At 38.1% G+C, this 17,018-nt stretch overlaps 1 protein-coding gene across 1 annotated transcript; it reads right to left on the reverse strand.

Moving 5' to 3' along the window:
* Positions 1-526: 526 nt before the first annotated feature.
* On the reverse strand, positions 527-9,198 carry LOC141900166 (actin-interacting protein 1-like). Its single transcript, XM_074786934.1, has 15 exons — positions 9,142-9,198; positions 7,393-7,514; positions 7,212-7,302; positions 5,667-5,814; positions 5,094-5,274; positions 4,880-4,957; positions 4,670-4,750; positions 4,439-4,530; positions 4,164-4,305; positions 3,768-3,849; positions 3,061-3,217; positions 2,380-2,569; positions 1,893-2,063; positions 1,626-1,770; positions 527-1,394 (listed from the first exon to the last, which is right to left on the reverse strand). Exons 1-15 carry the CDS (start codon positions 9,155-9,157, stop codon positions 1,285-1,287), a joined length of 1,806 nt encoding a protein of 601 aa, XP_074643035.1. The 5' UTR covers positions 9,158-9,198; the 3' UTR covers positions 527-1,284.
* Positions 9,199-17,018: the final 7,820 nt, after the last annotated feature.

A 17,018-nucleotide genomic window follows, 5' to 3' on the forward strand; every position in this document is an offset into this window, starting at 1 on the left:
AATTTTGAAGATACATTCATCAACGGTCTTGAGATTTGGTAATAGGACAAAGCATCGCAAAAATAATTGGGTCGATCGAAAGATGGCATTTTGTTCCAAAAAACGTCATTTCAGGTCTGAAAGTCGTAGGCCTCTAGCTTCTTTATGCCTAGTGACATTTAAATTTGAGATGAGCATAGCAGACCGGGTTTTGGATCATCTGATTTTCATGCAGTTAGTGGCCATGGAGACCGACTTCGAGGATAATATCAACAGGTTTTAACTCATAATCTTGTTACCAGGGTGTTGAATATTGTTATTGTCAGATAGTCGAGCATTTCAGGTAACTTCCCTAGTGGGTATGGTGCCTCCTGGACCCCTAGTTTACAAAACATTGCCAGCTGTTTAGACATTTTTGGTAAAGCCCCAACTTTAGAGTATACACCGGTATGCATTTCACTGATTGCCCCATATTAAACCAGTTTGGAATTGTACTGCGTTATTCAAGCTTCAAGCCAAGAAAACAGCACAGATTGAGCTAAGCGTCACTAACAAATATTGATAAATATGTATATATTTTTATTAGCCTATCATAATGCATAGCACATTCATTAATCAAAAGATACAAAATTGTGATTGAATTTGTGTAAATAGTGTTCTTTTCGACTTAACTACAAGACTTCAAGTTTCCAGGCCAAGAATGAGTAATAGGAAACTTAATATTTACACATTATTACTGTTTGGTATACAATTTAATTTGTCAAATGCCGCACTAAACAACACAAGTGTTAAACATTCATTTTTCTCGATTATTGAAACTATTGCCTGAAATCTCCCAAAATTTGATTCTCTATCAAGTGTTAAGAATACTTATAACAATTAAATAATATGATACGAAGATTAATATTATTTGATAAATACTGAAAATTGGAAAAAAAATCTATTGAATGTATGAACTCAATATAATTGCCCACAACTGAGCCACACTAAGAGCAAGATACTTACGACAAGCTATCCCATGAGATGGTGTCAAATTCAGTCAGCGTAGTGAGACTTTGATAAATTCTACTCAATTCGAGACCCATTATTAATTTTCTACATCTAGATATCATATGTATGATACATCTGTCGATATTAACTTTTCATATTTCTTGTCATGTATCGCTTCAATTTTAATCGAAGAGAAAAAACTAGCAAAAACTAAACCCGTTAAAGGAATAACTGGAGCAATAAAAGATCAAGGTTAGCATAATCAAATAAGATGTTTCCGAGCAGAAATTGACAAATCTTGCGCGAATATCACATTTAGAATGAAGGAACTTTCCAAACACGAATACAGCAATCATTGCCTGCGGACATCAATCTGTTATCATCCGTCCAACATAAGCCATTTATAACATTCATCGGATGAGCCCCTGAAAATAGTCATTAGGGAATATAGTTTTTCAAGACCGCTGAACAATAACATTAGCCAAAATCATCAGGAGTCCGATTTTAAACTTAAGCTTGGGTTCTACGTGCTCGTTAATTGAATTAGCATAACACGTTAAAACCATGATCATCTAAACTCCTAAATATATAAACTAATCCTCAATATTGAATCTATCACTGAGCGCATTAGCTTTGTTATCAAACAGGAGACTTACCTTTTTCCAATATTGTTTTATTCTTTTGGTCTACATTGTAAACACACAAGTTAGTATCTAGACTACCAGAAACTATGTATTTGGAATTCGGCGCCCAAGCTATTCGGGTGATCCTTGCAGTATGTTTCACCCATTCTCCCGCTTCCTAAAACAAAATTATTTCAGTAATTTCATTGAATTTTCTCAATTTTCTGGAGGGCAGCCAACAAAGGACATAAATCCCATTAGCCACTCGCACCACGTAAGAGAATATTTTGGACGACTTACTTGGTAGTCCGGCAGTGTATAGAGTGCAACTCGCTGTTTCCTATCTGCCACAGCCAGATATGTGCCATCCGGTGAGTATTTGACATCTGTAACACCTCCGAGACGTTCAAGTCTGTTTTCAGTTTCAGTCAACGTATCATCGGATAAAGTGTAAATATGGACAAGACTATCCTAAAATCATTAAACTAATTAATTAATTAGATATTACATGAAACTGGAAACCTAGTGAAACTAAGTGATCTATGTAATGTATTGGACACAAATATATCAATATAATTTTCAAATTATTCAAACTAGCCTTGAATTAAAGTTTAACTTTTAATGCCCCATGTAACTACGGGGTGGTCTACTTCCTACTTCTTCCACTGATTGAATGTGGAAGCATCATCCACTGTTTGATGATTATCTATCATATTACAAAAATTCTTTTCTCAAATTGGAAATGACAGGTTAAGTGTCTCAAACTGAAGTAAAAGATCATACTGACCTCGGCACCACCAACGGCGATTTCATTTTGATTTGGATGAATTGAAACCTTCGATGCCTGGTATTTAAGCGGTAACTTGTGCACTATTTTTCCACTGCGAACAATGACGAGTTGTTCTAAACACGCCACAACTATAAGCGTACCAATAGCATCACAGCCACTCGGCTGACTATCAAGACCTATCCCATCCCTGAAATCGAGGACGTACACAATAAATCAATCTCAAAACCTATGTCTTAGGGAAGCGGGTTGAAGAGGAGAATGAGATGAGTAAACCTGGTGTCAAATCAGTAAAACATAAGACAGGGCCCAGTTTCACAAAAAAGTTAAACTGGAATTTTTGTTGTAATCGCTATTAGTTATTCAATTAGCTATTTCAATGAGGACAACAATTCAAACTTAACTGTTTTAGGCTTAAACTTTTTCCTGAAACTGGACCCTGGTAGTACTTTGAAGATTAACTAGATTTATCTAGTTTTCGCTGCTAGTGCATAGTAACTTCATCAGGTAAATGAGTGCTGGAAGCTACCACGCTTCAGTTAACTTCCAAAGTACTATCTGCCTTTATGTTTTACTGAAACCATGTAGAAAGAATTAGACACACGATGTCTTTCTTCAGAATGAAACTACTAGTAGTTACAAATCATATGGAATGATGAGAATGATAAACAAATAACATACCCCTCAAACTGATGGTCAGCGCATCGTGTCAACCTTAATGTGTCATCCATACCTACACTTATTAAGGTATCTTCTGTGACAACCATATCCTGGACCTGATTAGTGTGTCCTCTTCCTTGTACGATGTCACAAGCACCAGTAGCACTGTCCCAATAGCGTGCATAATCCGTCAAGGAAACTAGCGATCCTTAGTGAAATGCTTGACAATTTCAATATTCAATGCCCCCCTAATGAATGGATACAGTATCGATAACCTTGAAACTCACCACAATCATGTAACGAGCTACTATTTTGCAATTGATAGCAGTTAGTAACAATATGAAGTGGCACCTTTGATATAACAATTGATCAGTTATATTATACATATATACATATGAAATATCAAAATTATTGATCGCAGCATTATCTTCAAAAGTTCCTTTTTGAAAACATCAAAAATGTTTTAAGAAGGCTGATTTCACAGTGAAGCACAATGGCTACCAGTCGGTTATCATGATTCTAATCACACCAGTTTTTTTGCTACAGATTTGTCCAAGAACAATCCACCGCAGCATCTTCAAAACTTCCTAAAATAATTGGATTCTGTCTACACAATTGGCTGTTTAATTTTCGGTAAATGTGAAACAGAACGATCCCCCATCAGCATATTCATACACACAAGAATGATTGATAACATGTGCGACTGATGCAATTTACTCAAAGGATATAGATTCGTCCTTCGAAGCTTGCAGTATAGACGGTTTTCTTATCAGGTGAAACAGCGAGTGAAGTGATCGACTTGTTGTGGCCCTATAAAAGTAGATAACATAATTTTGGACAGTCAGTTATTCATGCAAACCTTCTTAACATAATAGTAAGGAAGCTGACTATATGTACGAAACATTGTAGTTGCAGCGACTGGTTGCTTGTTACATGTTGATGTAATTGATATTAATAACATTTCTCAAAACAAAACAAAAGAATATGAAAAATCTTTAATTCTAAGTCAGGCATTATAGCTAACTAATACTTGCATCTAAGACAAATTTGACTGCATAACTTATTTTTAAAAAAAAGGCAGGGCGGATGCAGGAAGCTTGAGCGCTATTCGTTTAACAAGTTACCTTTAAAACTTTCTTCGGAACGGATGGGTTGCTTGGATCTAAATAGTTAATAGCACCTGACAATGATACAGTCAGAATATGATCTCCTGACCATAAACAGCCGACTTGTTGATCCATTACCTCATTACCGATTTGGAAATGACTAAAAATGAGAATTAAAACCTTCCTTCGATAATTTGAAAACCTTTAGATATCTCATTAGCCTAAGTCCTATTCCTATGTAAATACCATGATCCCACACCCAATGACTTATTGAATTGCGATTGTCAACTTACGTCACTTCAGCTCGCGATTCTACGTCGAAAATTTTGGCAGTTTTATCACCAGACACGGTTAGCACCTGTTTACTGTCCGGACTATAACAAACCTGAAAACAAGAACGGACTATAGGTACTGCAAAATAAATCTTTTATCAGCGGGTAAGATTAATGTGTTTTCCTTTTATTTCAATCAACTATTTCAAACTACTATTGTAAAATATAAAAGGAGTACTACAGCAAATTTACCGCATATATTCCACCCTTGTGAGCTTTAGGAGAGCCCAGTTCTCCGATAACATCTCCAGTCTTACCATCATAAACAATCACCTAACACAAATGAAAATTCAATTAAAAAACGAAATAAATAATAGAAGGTGGCCATTTGTTTCATTCCCCCATTCCGCAAGAAATTTTCTAATAAGACAGGTAAAATGATGCTGATTATCGGAAACTTACTTTTCCATCAGATCCACCAGATACATATGAAGAGCCATCGGGGGCATAGCGCACCGCATTAACAAAATTGGTATGTTCCTACAAATCGATAACAACAATAGTCTGCATTCATAGTCTGTGTTCTAAATTTGCATAATGGTACCATAGCCCATACACTATATATATACACTATATATACATATAAATAAGTGACTAAAAAAAAAGAATATATCACCTTCGATGTGCCCTTGAATTTAAACGGAGGTCCTTCATAGAAACCGACAGTTCTATCTTCCGATCCCGTGATGACCCGATATGGGCGACTTTTGCGCATGTCGACTGAGTTGATCGATTTGCTATGGCCGGTTATTTCACCCGTTGATGATCCGCTATCCCACAGAAATGCATTGGCATATCTGCAAATGAAAGTCACAGCGAATTGCAAATCATTGCGCAGATTGGACCGTCAGCTTTTTTATCGACGATCATAGGACTATAGCCTAGCGATACAATTATATTATACATCATTTCATATTAATTTCGCGTGTTTTTAAATAATGAATCTATAGAATAAATTTGAACTTGAATACATTGAAAAATTACAAAACCGCAAATTTGTAAATACATGCACAAACTAATAAATATTCAATGTAGATTTTTGCATATATAATTTCTACACTGATGTAAATGTTGCTTTTTTCTATAATTGACGGACTCTTAATTGTAAATAGTCTAATGTCATAATTTCACAGAGAAATATAGAGAATATTAAATTGAATTTGGATCAACACTTGAAGTTCATACTCACTTCTCTCGGCCTTCACCTGCAACTACAATACGCTTGCTATCCTCTGACCAGCAGATATCCTTTATTTTGCCACTGAGAGGCTGATATTCATATTTCAGAATATGTTCCGCATTTACAGTATCCCAAATTCTTAGTTTTCCCGCCGCATCTGTCACAAGAAAAATAACAAATATTATGCAAATAACGTTATCCGTGGATCCTCTTTTGACGGGGCAAAAGTTTTTCTCAGAATGAATGAAAATTATAAACCACAATCCTTTACCGCTATCATGGCTACCGGTAGGTATTAATTCAAAATTATTTCATTCCAAAGTTGTGTCATGAATTACAGGAGAATCCACTAATTATTTGGGACCATCAAGATAAAAAACAAGAAGCCTGTCGGCTTATATAGCTCCGCTGTCTTTGTTGTGGCTTGGAGCATAGACTATCACATCAGTATCTATTTGAAACTAGATGTTCAGGGACATTATAGCCACTTGGAGAAGGGCCACAATACCAATAATCATACTAACATACTCTAAACTGACAAACTGTTGGAACTGAAGTCATAAGTGGAACAAACTGTAGTCCCCAAGTATAGGCACCAAGTGAAATTTATCAAAAATCTATGCAATTGCTTCGATATAGAATGGCTCTATACTTTTGTAGGCACTCCCCAATAGATCATTCATATGAAGTTTGGTTGAAATCTACTGAAAACTGGAGTAGAAGTAGCAATTTAAGTGAAAATCTAAAAATAGCCCTAATTTGCATAATTTATGCAAAATCAAAAGTATGGCTCTATACTTTTGTAGGCACTCCCCCATACATCATTCGTACCAAGTTTGGTTGATATCTACTGAAAACTGAAGTAGAAGTAGCGATTTAAGTGAAAATCTAAAAATAGCCCTAATTTGCATAATTTATGCAAAATCAAAAATATGGCTCTGTACTTTTGTAGGCACTCCCCCATAGATCATTCATACCAAGTTTGATTGAAATCCGCTGAAAATCGATGGAGGAGTAGCGATTTTAGTGAAAATCTAAAAATAGCCCTAATTTGCATAATTTATGCAAAATCAAAATTATGGCTCTGTACTTTTGTAGGCACTCCCCCATAGATCATTCATACCAAGTTTCATCAAGATCCCATCAGAACTGTAGGACTAGTAGGGATATAAAGAAAAAGTTGACGCCGGACACCGAACACCGAACGGACGGACGACGACGACGAACCCCCTAACCCATCAGCTCCGCTGACCTTCGGTCACAGCGGAGCTAAAAATTTACGGGAAATCCGGATCATAAGTCATTTTCTCGTAAGTTGATGGACAAAAGGACTGAAATATTGACCGGATTAGACCAGAATCCAGATTAAGCAGGTTTGCGCTTCTCCATACCGGTAATTGTGGGCGAAGTAGGCTTATTGACATGCTACACCACGCCCCTATCCTCTGAACCTTCCTTCGACAGTCAAACAAATAGCAATGTCACTTGTACAATCTCTACAGGAAAATAACAGTCAAAAAGATGACAAATGCCGACTTCAAAATCAGCACGTACCTCCAGACGCAATATAGAATCCACTTGGTGAATACATCGCAGCACTAGGGTCTTTAGAATGCTGAGCATACACATCACAAGACGCCGTATTCTGTGAAATGGATAAAGAATAAATTTCACGAAAAAGAACATTAAACCGTTCAACTATCAACGTTGTCACGACGATTCTTCACTTACTAACCTCGATATCACGAATAACCACCGTATTACCAACTACATACAAAAAGTTTTTTCCTTTCGGATCCGGGCCTAGAACCAAAGCTTGGCCCCGGTTTGTAGCGGGCAAAGCCGGATAGATATTTTCTGTAAGACGAAATTCTGCATATTGAGGATAGGACAAGGGTCTACAGGGTGAAAAATGGGTTATAGTTTAACGGATTTTGTGGATTAGGTTTAGAGATTGTATTTCATATCAATTCATCTTGGATAATTGTGTCATTTCGGTAATCAAGCATGACTGGTCGGATATGCAGGGTAACCCTCTAAACAGCTAGACGTGTCAGAAAACCCTAATAAATTATCAACACTTAGCATAAAAATCAGGGCTCCAAAAGTGCCATCCTCTAGATTTAGAAACTATGTGTAGAGAGCACGGAATACAATGATTCGAGAATATACACAATATCCATGTAAGATGGATAACGAGAGAAATCCCAAAATAATTCAATTAAGGTAAAGATGAAAAAATTAACTTTTGGCAGTGGATATTTTCCCGTATACGGCAGAGTATTTATTTCTGCTATTTTACCGTACATCGTCGCTGATTGACTGATTTATGCCGCGCATGCGCACAGAGGTGCGCGACTTAGAAATTCAAGGAAAGTGTGGAGAACAGAGTTAGAGAAAATAGAGCGGATAGAGCGAGACTCGAACCCGGGCCAGTAAATTACTAGTGCAGCGTTATACCTCTAGACCACCGAGCTCGCTGAAAACCACCCGAATGTTTTAACCATCTATAGTACCTCACCTTATCCTAATCCTATCCCTAGGGGTAAAACGGAACCCTCTGGACCCTCTTCTCACCCTCACGACACTAATTCTATCGAAAGCCTAACCCAATATAATGATTTTATTGTTACTTTTTATTAGTTGCTATATATATAGTAATAATGTAAGGTAAAATAGCGGATGTAAATACTTTGCCGTATACGGTTAACGAAGTGGCTACTCGTACGAATAATTCCGTAGGCTATTCGTACGCACCCGTCGGATAACTCTGGAATTATTCGTACGGGAAAGGATAGGGTTAGGGTAAGGTGAGGCTATATGTAGTTAAAACATTCGACCGACTGTCAGCGAGCTCGGTGGTCTAGTGGTATGATGCTGCGCTAGTAATTTACTGGCCCGGGTTCCAGTCTCGCTCGATCCGCTCTATTTTTCTCTCTAACTCTATCATCCACACTTTCCTTGAATTTTCTAAGTCGCGCACCTCTCTACGCATACGCGGCGTTAATCGGCCAATCAGCGACAGTTATTAGCGTACAGATCCTAGTTCCGTACGAATAGCCTCCAGAGTATTTCGTACGGATCCGTACGAGTAGCCACAGCGTACGGTTAAATATCCACTTTGTTAACTTTTCATCTTTTTGACTGAATTATCGTGGGATTTCTCTCATTCAGTTAGCACGGAATACACTGACTGTCAGATTGAATTATCAGTATGACTAAGCCAGTATGCGAAGTTAATGACCTGATGACCTAGCCATTAGACACGGCTTAAAAATTATAAAAACTGAAAAAGGCGAAAAAATGGGTGGGGTGTAGTAGTAGACACATGAAATGAATGGAACACATCCGACACGCTCACGCTTCACAAAACGCTCAACACGCCATGAAGAAGTCGCGTCACTCGATACTGAAACTTACAAACCGCCAGACAATAGGAGCATATTAACTAGCGCGTGGATTGCAATTACGAAGTCCAGCTTACCTTTTTCTAACGGCATCTTTCTGACTCAGTAAAGCTTCGGCCTTCGCGATATACAGGAAGTGAAGATTGGGGAAAACCGTCCAATTGGTATAGACTAAAACGTGGAACAGGATTATCATTAAAACACGGTATTGGACTAACGTGGGAGTCGGGCACCGCTCAGTCGACATGCCGATAAAGCTACGATCCTAATACATCCACTTTTAGGGGATCTGTTAAGATCTTTATCAATTTTTTATTGCTATTAAAACAACAGAATTGCTTAATGATGACAGCTCTGGGGAGATAAAGCTAGTCAGCAGCCATTATATCAAGTCATTTTAAATTGCACGGGCCGCCGTGATCGCCGTTTCGCGCTGCCGAGCCAGTCGCTTGATTCAATTGTAAATTTTGAATTAGTCTTAAGACCTCTTAGACTTCCTTTGGTATGGGTCAGTATCGCTCCCCTACCCGAATTCTACAGGCAATTCGGGAAAAGCTTTAGCTAAGCGAGTTCGAATGTCCACTTGGCGAGAGTGAAAATGGGTAGCGGGAAAATTAGTCCGGTTGCCTGTCCTGCAACCAGTCTTCTCTTCTCAGTCATTAGGCCCATTTGTTTGAAATCGGTTTGCGCAAACCAGTTTATATCGGTTTATTGCGCCATAAACCTGCTTTGCCGTAGTGTGAACAAATGCGACAGCACGAAAAAGTCGGTTAGGGTGAGCTTACCGCAGAAATTTCCTTATTCGGCCATGTTGGAGAAGTCGGTTTGATGATGCAAACGCTCGCAAAGTGGTTTCCTGACCAAAGACAATTTTCCTACAAACCGAAACCGATTTCAAACCTAAGGCCTTTTTTATGAACACTCGATTAGTATGCAAAACCTTTTCATGAGCACTTTTATGAACATTGGTTACTGATCATAATCGATTAGCATACTCAGCATACTCGCTCGGCGAGCAAGTATGACGATTATCTAATCCAACCAATATGGTGTTCTCGGTAGAAGTCGCTGCTGAGTGGGTCATAATTGGATAATTTCTACCTGGCGTTTTTATCAACCAACATACCCGGTTATGATAATTGAGACTAATCGGTTATATAATCTAAATAGCTAATCTATTCCGATTTTGCTGGTTCATGTACACCCCTGTCCAACTAATTGAAGGTAGACCGGCAACCAGTCTACATACATGAGAGACTTCTACCGTCAAGGGATTCGAACCCACTACGCTGAAGCCGTTCCCTGAACCTATCGACCTCAAGAGTCGTTATTAGCCGACCAGAATCCGGTCGTACCGATCACAGCGCTTGTAACAAACCGACAGTAGACTTCTGTTGGTTTTCCGTTAAATGGACCAATCAGCGAACGTTTTACCGAACAAGGAAGTATTTCGCAAATCGATATATGACGTCATGCGCAACGGCGCCAGTAATGAAATCACGCTTCGTGAGGCCGGGGCTGGTGGAAGCGAGTTCGGGAGCGATACTGGACCCCGTATACTGGCTGTGATACTGGCACACGTGTTCGGGTGGATGCGAAAGGGGTCATTCATTTATTACGTACGCATTAGGGGAGGGGAGGGGTCAGTGCAATTGCGTACTGTAATGCTTAATGTATATGAAAAAATGGCCGATTTTGCGTACAGAGGGGAGGGGGTTGAAAAATTCAAATTTTATGCGTACGTAATAAATGAATGACCCCAAAGCGATAAATGACAAAACTGGTCTAAGGTGACGGAATAGTAGTTTGAATGGCAGTTAGAGATAATCACAACTAAGGTTGTCGCCCAAACTAGTTTTATCATTACGCTTACACCCCAAAATCTAGATCCGGGTTTCGGATATGGAAGATTATCAATCGAGGATTTGGACAAGTTTAGTGAAATGATGATTTAAACAAAGTTTCAAATTAGCGATTTTAGACTGAAGTTGATCTAAACATAAACATAAAACTGTTCTATGGTCTAAAACTACAATGTGTAACACCGGATCCAGAATTTTGGAGGGAGTTGACATAAAAAACTTGAGCGGATCACGTGATTGAATCACCACAGATCGCGACGAATAAACAACACAACACAATAATAAATACATTTATTCAGGTTTACAAAATAGATTAGGCTAAAAAAATTGATACCTTGTTTCTCCGCTCTGCTGAGCTTAAATGTTGACCCGGCCGGCCGGCCGTTATGTTACCATAACAGACCCGGCCGCTATAGAAATGAACTGTTTACAAATTTTACAAAAATTACCCGGCCGCTGCGGAGAAACAAGGTATCATTTTTGTTTAGCCTTATGCGTTTAAATTATGACTATAAGCCAGCTGTATTGCATCTCTAATTCTATCAATGACAACCACGTTTTCATTGATGAGAGTTAAAATAAAAAATTAGTATTTATTATATTAGAGAGAGATGAGATAGAAGTGATTGTGCAAGAGGTTTAGAGGTGATTGTGCAAGAGATTTTATCAAAACATGGCTGTAACTGATAGGATTAAAGAACAGCGACTGTTCTCAAGTTCATTCACAAACAGAAAATCAATCATACAATTATACTGGCAATCTGAAATCGCTGGTCATTGCCTGGCCATTGGTCATTTCTGGTCATCTGGCAAATTGGTCATCCCGGGTCTTCTGGCAATTGGTCATCCCTGGTACATGTAGTTGGTAAATTGGTCATCCCTGGTCTTCTGCAGGTAATTGGTCATCTCCTAACAGGTCAAAACAAAATGTAGAATCATTAAGGATACAAGCTGGTCTGCCAATCTAGTCGGGTAAGACGCAGCTCCAAACTCAAACAGTTACTGAGAAGCCGAAACCGAGGTGAACTAAAGACCCAACGTCACCTGACCTCCTTCAGAGCGGGCAATCTGGGATTGCAGGAGGACTGATTGCCTCCTCAGGATGCACACTGCTACTTAGGAGGAGGCAGAACTAGATGACGATGATGATGAGGAGGAGGCAGAAATAGTGTGATTTATTTAAATTGTATCCATACACATGTAATACATACCGTTAATGTGTGTAGCTGACTGTGAAAATCAGTTCTATATCAGATTCTACAACTCCCCAGCAATGATTGACACTGAAATGAAAATAACAGATTCTTCAATTTATCAAATTCATGACATAAACTGTTGAAATTCTGTTTTCATACACATACCAGATATCGTGTGAAGTTGAAAATGTTCAGGACCAGGATTCAGTTTTTTTCCTAAAAAGATTAAAACAAATTGGAGAATCATTAATTAAGAAATAAGTGTTTCAGATAAACTCTTATTGAATTTGTCTCTGTCGACATACGTCACATGTCTGAATAAACCAGTGGAATCTGTAGATTGATCCTATACTGTTCACATTATAATGATGAACACTGAAATGAAAAAAAAACAAATTCTTAATGACATCAATTTATCAGATTCTATTACAGGAAACCATGAAATGTATTGATGGAGGAGTTGAAACATGTTCAGGATCAAAATTCAGTTTATCTTCTAACAGACTAAAACAAAATGTAGAATCATTATAACGGTTATCGAATATATCTCCAGCAAGTATCTGTGTCAATCTTCAGCTCACTTCACACACAGCTATAGATCAGAGTTCCTTACAGCGACCACTGAATCAACCTAATCATTACAACTGAAATAATGATTACAGATTCTATATGAATACATATGAAGCACATCTAAAACCAAAGTGATAGAAAAATAGAAAGTTGGAAAATGTTTTCTGACGCAGTTTGATTTGTGTCAGATTGTAACTGTAGAAGTTTCACTCATTGTTTCAGTCTAATAGAGATATAACTGATGTACATGTAACACTGACTGTGTAACACTGCAGTCATTTATTCACTTATTCCTCCTCAGTTTGAAGAATGTTTGTTCTCTCATCTTCATTTGCAATAAGAATCATTCTCATCCGTGTAACTACAACATCGTAACATTTCTACATATTCAATCATAGAGGGAATGAGGAGTATGGCGCTTGGGTATGGAATGAGACAGGGTATGGGAGTTGACACGTTAGGGTAGGATAGGACATTGTGACAAGGTAAGGTCAGGTTGGATGATGCAGGGTTGTTTGATATGGCTGGATTAGATGATCAGTTTAATATAGAACTGTTTGGGGTGGGTGTATGTGGTAGTGTACGGTGTATAGTTAGAGAGGTGTCTGATAACGGATTGAAAGGTTGCTGGTAGAGGGCGGTACAGGTGTGATGTTTGTATGGTATATGTAAGGTTGGGGGTGGTGTGTGTACTGTGTTAAGGATAGGATAAGGTACAGTTAGGGTAATATGAAAGTGTAAGTTCGGGTAATGTGGGGTCAGGATGTTTGGTGTTGTTGAGGTGAGGGTGAGGTCGGGGGTGGTGTCTGTGGAAGGTTGGGAGGTACATGATGTGATATAAGGGGTGGAGCTAGGACAGTACACAGTGTGATGAGTGATTGATGGGGTCGGTCCGTCTCTCAGCCGCCTCCAGGCCGCTCCCTTTGGACATCTCAATACTTCTCCAACCCTCCCAATCCCTCAAACTACTCCTCAATTCCATGTGAAATACTAGGAGACGATACCTGCAAGATATTGAATATTAAGACACATCAAAACAATGACAAATCAGTAACAGTATTTTATATGTGTGTCACATGATTCATTTTAACAAGTGAACGATTCATGAAGCAAATGACGGCAAAATCTTCTGATTCACAAATATCTGAATAGTTTTTACCCAACTACAAGCTTTACAAATAGCAAACTGATGAGAAATAGACTCTGAACCCACAATAAAATCATTCAAGATTTTCTGTGAAGTATTTCTCTTATATTTATCACGTTACACCCAGTGATACATGAAACTCAGCCTCAGCCTCACTCATTCTCACTCTCACTCTCACACACTTTCTTATTTGCCATTTTTTGCAAACATTTTTAAGCACGTGAGGTAGGAATAGACCACTGCCAGTAGTGGACTACCCTTTGGAACCCACTTTTGTGCTTGGTGGCTTTAAGCTCACCTTTTTTGAGTTGAGGTAGGAATAGACCCCTGCCCGCTCGCTAAGCCAGCAGAACACTAAACCTTCGAATTGCTCTCGGACCCCACTCTATATATTTTTTCTTTTTTTGAGCCGAGGTAGGAATAGATCCCTGCCCGCCATCTAAGCATGCAGGACTCTAAACCTTCGAATTGCTCTCGGACTTCACTCTTTTCATGTTCTTTCTTTTTCTTATGGCTCTGTCTCTCTCTCTCTCTCTATTTCTCTCTCTCTCTCTATTTCTCTCTCTCTCTCTCTCTCTCTCTCTCTCTCTCTCTCTCTCTCTCTCTCTCTCTCTCTCTCTCTCTTGCTATGTATCAGTAGCACCTGGCAGTACGTGAATATATAGGAAATATAGTAATTGAACTGGGTTTAAATCCATCTAAATCAGTGCTTTTAAAACCAGTAGTATAAGGCAGCAGTTCACTATAGTCAATCATATCATAGTTTGATGATATTGTTTATTTGCAACACCATTTGTTCCATGAAAAAAGTTTCAATTCCTAAATGAATCGATGAATTCAATCTTCAATAGCATCATTCTCGATGTATCTCATATGGAGATTTTGGAATAGTAGGCGCGAGAAGGAGGTAAAGAAGGTAATGCCAGTCCGGACAGGACCACTTTCTCTGAATCACTACCCCAACATCACCCACGCTGTACTGTCCTATCACCATCCATGTCACCATTTCCAGACATATATAGAGACTAATAAGACAAAAACAGCATTCTATCTGGAGATTTCTATCTAAAGAAGTTATAGTGGGGGAACTTTCTCCTGGTGAGTGAAACGCCAAGAGCATCACTCACCTTTGTTCAAATCAGAAACTGTGGTTCCATCTATTACCCACTACGTAATCAATGACTCTCTAATCAAATAATCCTAAGTCAACTGGATTACACGGATCAGACCTGAATCCATTTTTCCAAATTTGCCACTTAGTCATTTTGATTTTTGGTTCTAACTGATTTTGGTTCTAAAAACTTAAGACCAGTCTACGCTCATTTTGGTTCTATAGCCAATCTAACAACTAAGACCAGTCTAAACTCATTTTGGTTCTATAGCCAATCTTACAACTTAAGACCAGGCTAAGACCATTCAAGTTCTTTAGCCAATCTAACAAGACTGGTCTAATGATTTTAAAAGCCCATTTTCTTAGCTAAACTCAAAAATAATTTTCCAAATTTGCCACTTGGACACTTGACATGGATAAATTCTACTGAATTCACCCTCACCTCAACAACACCAAACATCCTGACCCCACATTACCCAAACTTACACTTTCATATCACTCTAACTGAACCTTACTCTATCCTTAAAGGGTAACTGACACTTTTTTTTATTTGAAAATATGATGTATTCTATTGACCTATACACTCATCTTCAACCATTCCGTTTCCAAAATGTTTAGTTTATGCGCAATTTGTGATTTTGTAACAAGATTTTTTACCTCATTTCGTTGTTTACATCACTTACTTTTCAGCGTCGGCTAAATCAGCAGGTGTGCGCTGCAACGTCATTAAAGGCAGAGCTAAGAAATAGCGTCTATAGAAATGCGATGAATTTTGAGGAAACTGTGTGTATTTTCTGTTATATCTCAATGCCAGATTATTTTACAGCTTTGAAACTGGCCAGGGAGGAAAAAAGATCTATTGTCTATCGCATAAACCTATTTCAAAGAATCACTGAGTAATTTGAATAGGCTAAATCGATCAAATTGAAGATGCAGATTTCAATCCGCTGCCATGAAGCTATTAAACTACGCTATGCTAAGCTCTCAGCACTGTTACTGCTGCTCCATAGTTCACCTATAGTTCAGCACCACAAGCATACTATACAGTTCCTTATAAGCGATCACAGATTTCGATCTCGCAAAAGAATAAATAGATTTACTATTTTTCATAGTCATTTAAGACTAAGTATTTTGAAAACTAACGCTTCAAAACTCTACAAAAACTTTCAATAAATTTCTGCAGCCTGTACAACAAATATTCAAAGGAATTTTTATTTTTAGGAAGTTTTTCGATTAAAGTTTCACGCTGCAGAAGAGTTTTGATAGATACATCACAAATCATTCACAAACATTATTTCTAAGTTTTAAAATAGGATGGATGAGGAAATATTCTAATTTTGTGACCAAAGCCGCTACCAATACGAGGTATATTTCAAGAAAAGAATTGAAATTGTTCTTGCGGCTAATTTTGTCTAAGTTTCATCAGTTCATAAGTCAAAATATTCTTAGATCTAACCATGATCTTACTTACTATCACTAAATGATAATACAAAACAATGATTTAAACATCCGTGTTCCTTGCTGTCTACTAGAAAATGCCATGGATTGCTATTCAAATCCTATTTTTGCGCTTAGTTTGAACGGATATGGTTCGTTCAACAGCTAATTATAATCATTAATATGTAGACTTTCAAAATCAAGAGGCATTTCGTCTCAATTCCAATGCCAAATAGGTATATAATTAAGTTGAATTGCTCATGCAGCATATTTCCTATTCATTTCTATAGACGTCATTTCCGAGCCGTCACTTTAGTGACGTAGTTCTATTAATAGACACAGTACCACGCGTTCAGCAGAAGCAATGTATACACTGAACAGGTGCGCGAACATCAAAATCATCAATTCCGACTACATTGAAAAGATTTTTCCAATTATGAAATCACCTAGCCTTATTGTATACTATAATATATCGTTTAGTGTAAAAAGTAGAAAATCTATAAAAACGTGTCAGTTACCCTTTAACACTCTACAAACACCGCCCCCTACCTTACACATACCATACCAACATCACTACTACACATCCTCACTCGCAAAGGTCTGGTTGCCTTCCGCTGAAACTCACAAACAC

Source organism: Tubulanus polymorphus, chromosome 2, assembly GCF_964204645.1.
Source record: "Tubulanus polymorphus chromosome 2, tnTubPoly1.2, whole genome shotgun sequence".
NCBI lineage: Eukaryota > Metazoa > Nemertea > Palaeonemertea > Tubulaniformes > Tubulanidae > Tubulanus > Tubulanus polymorphus.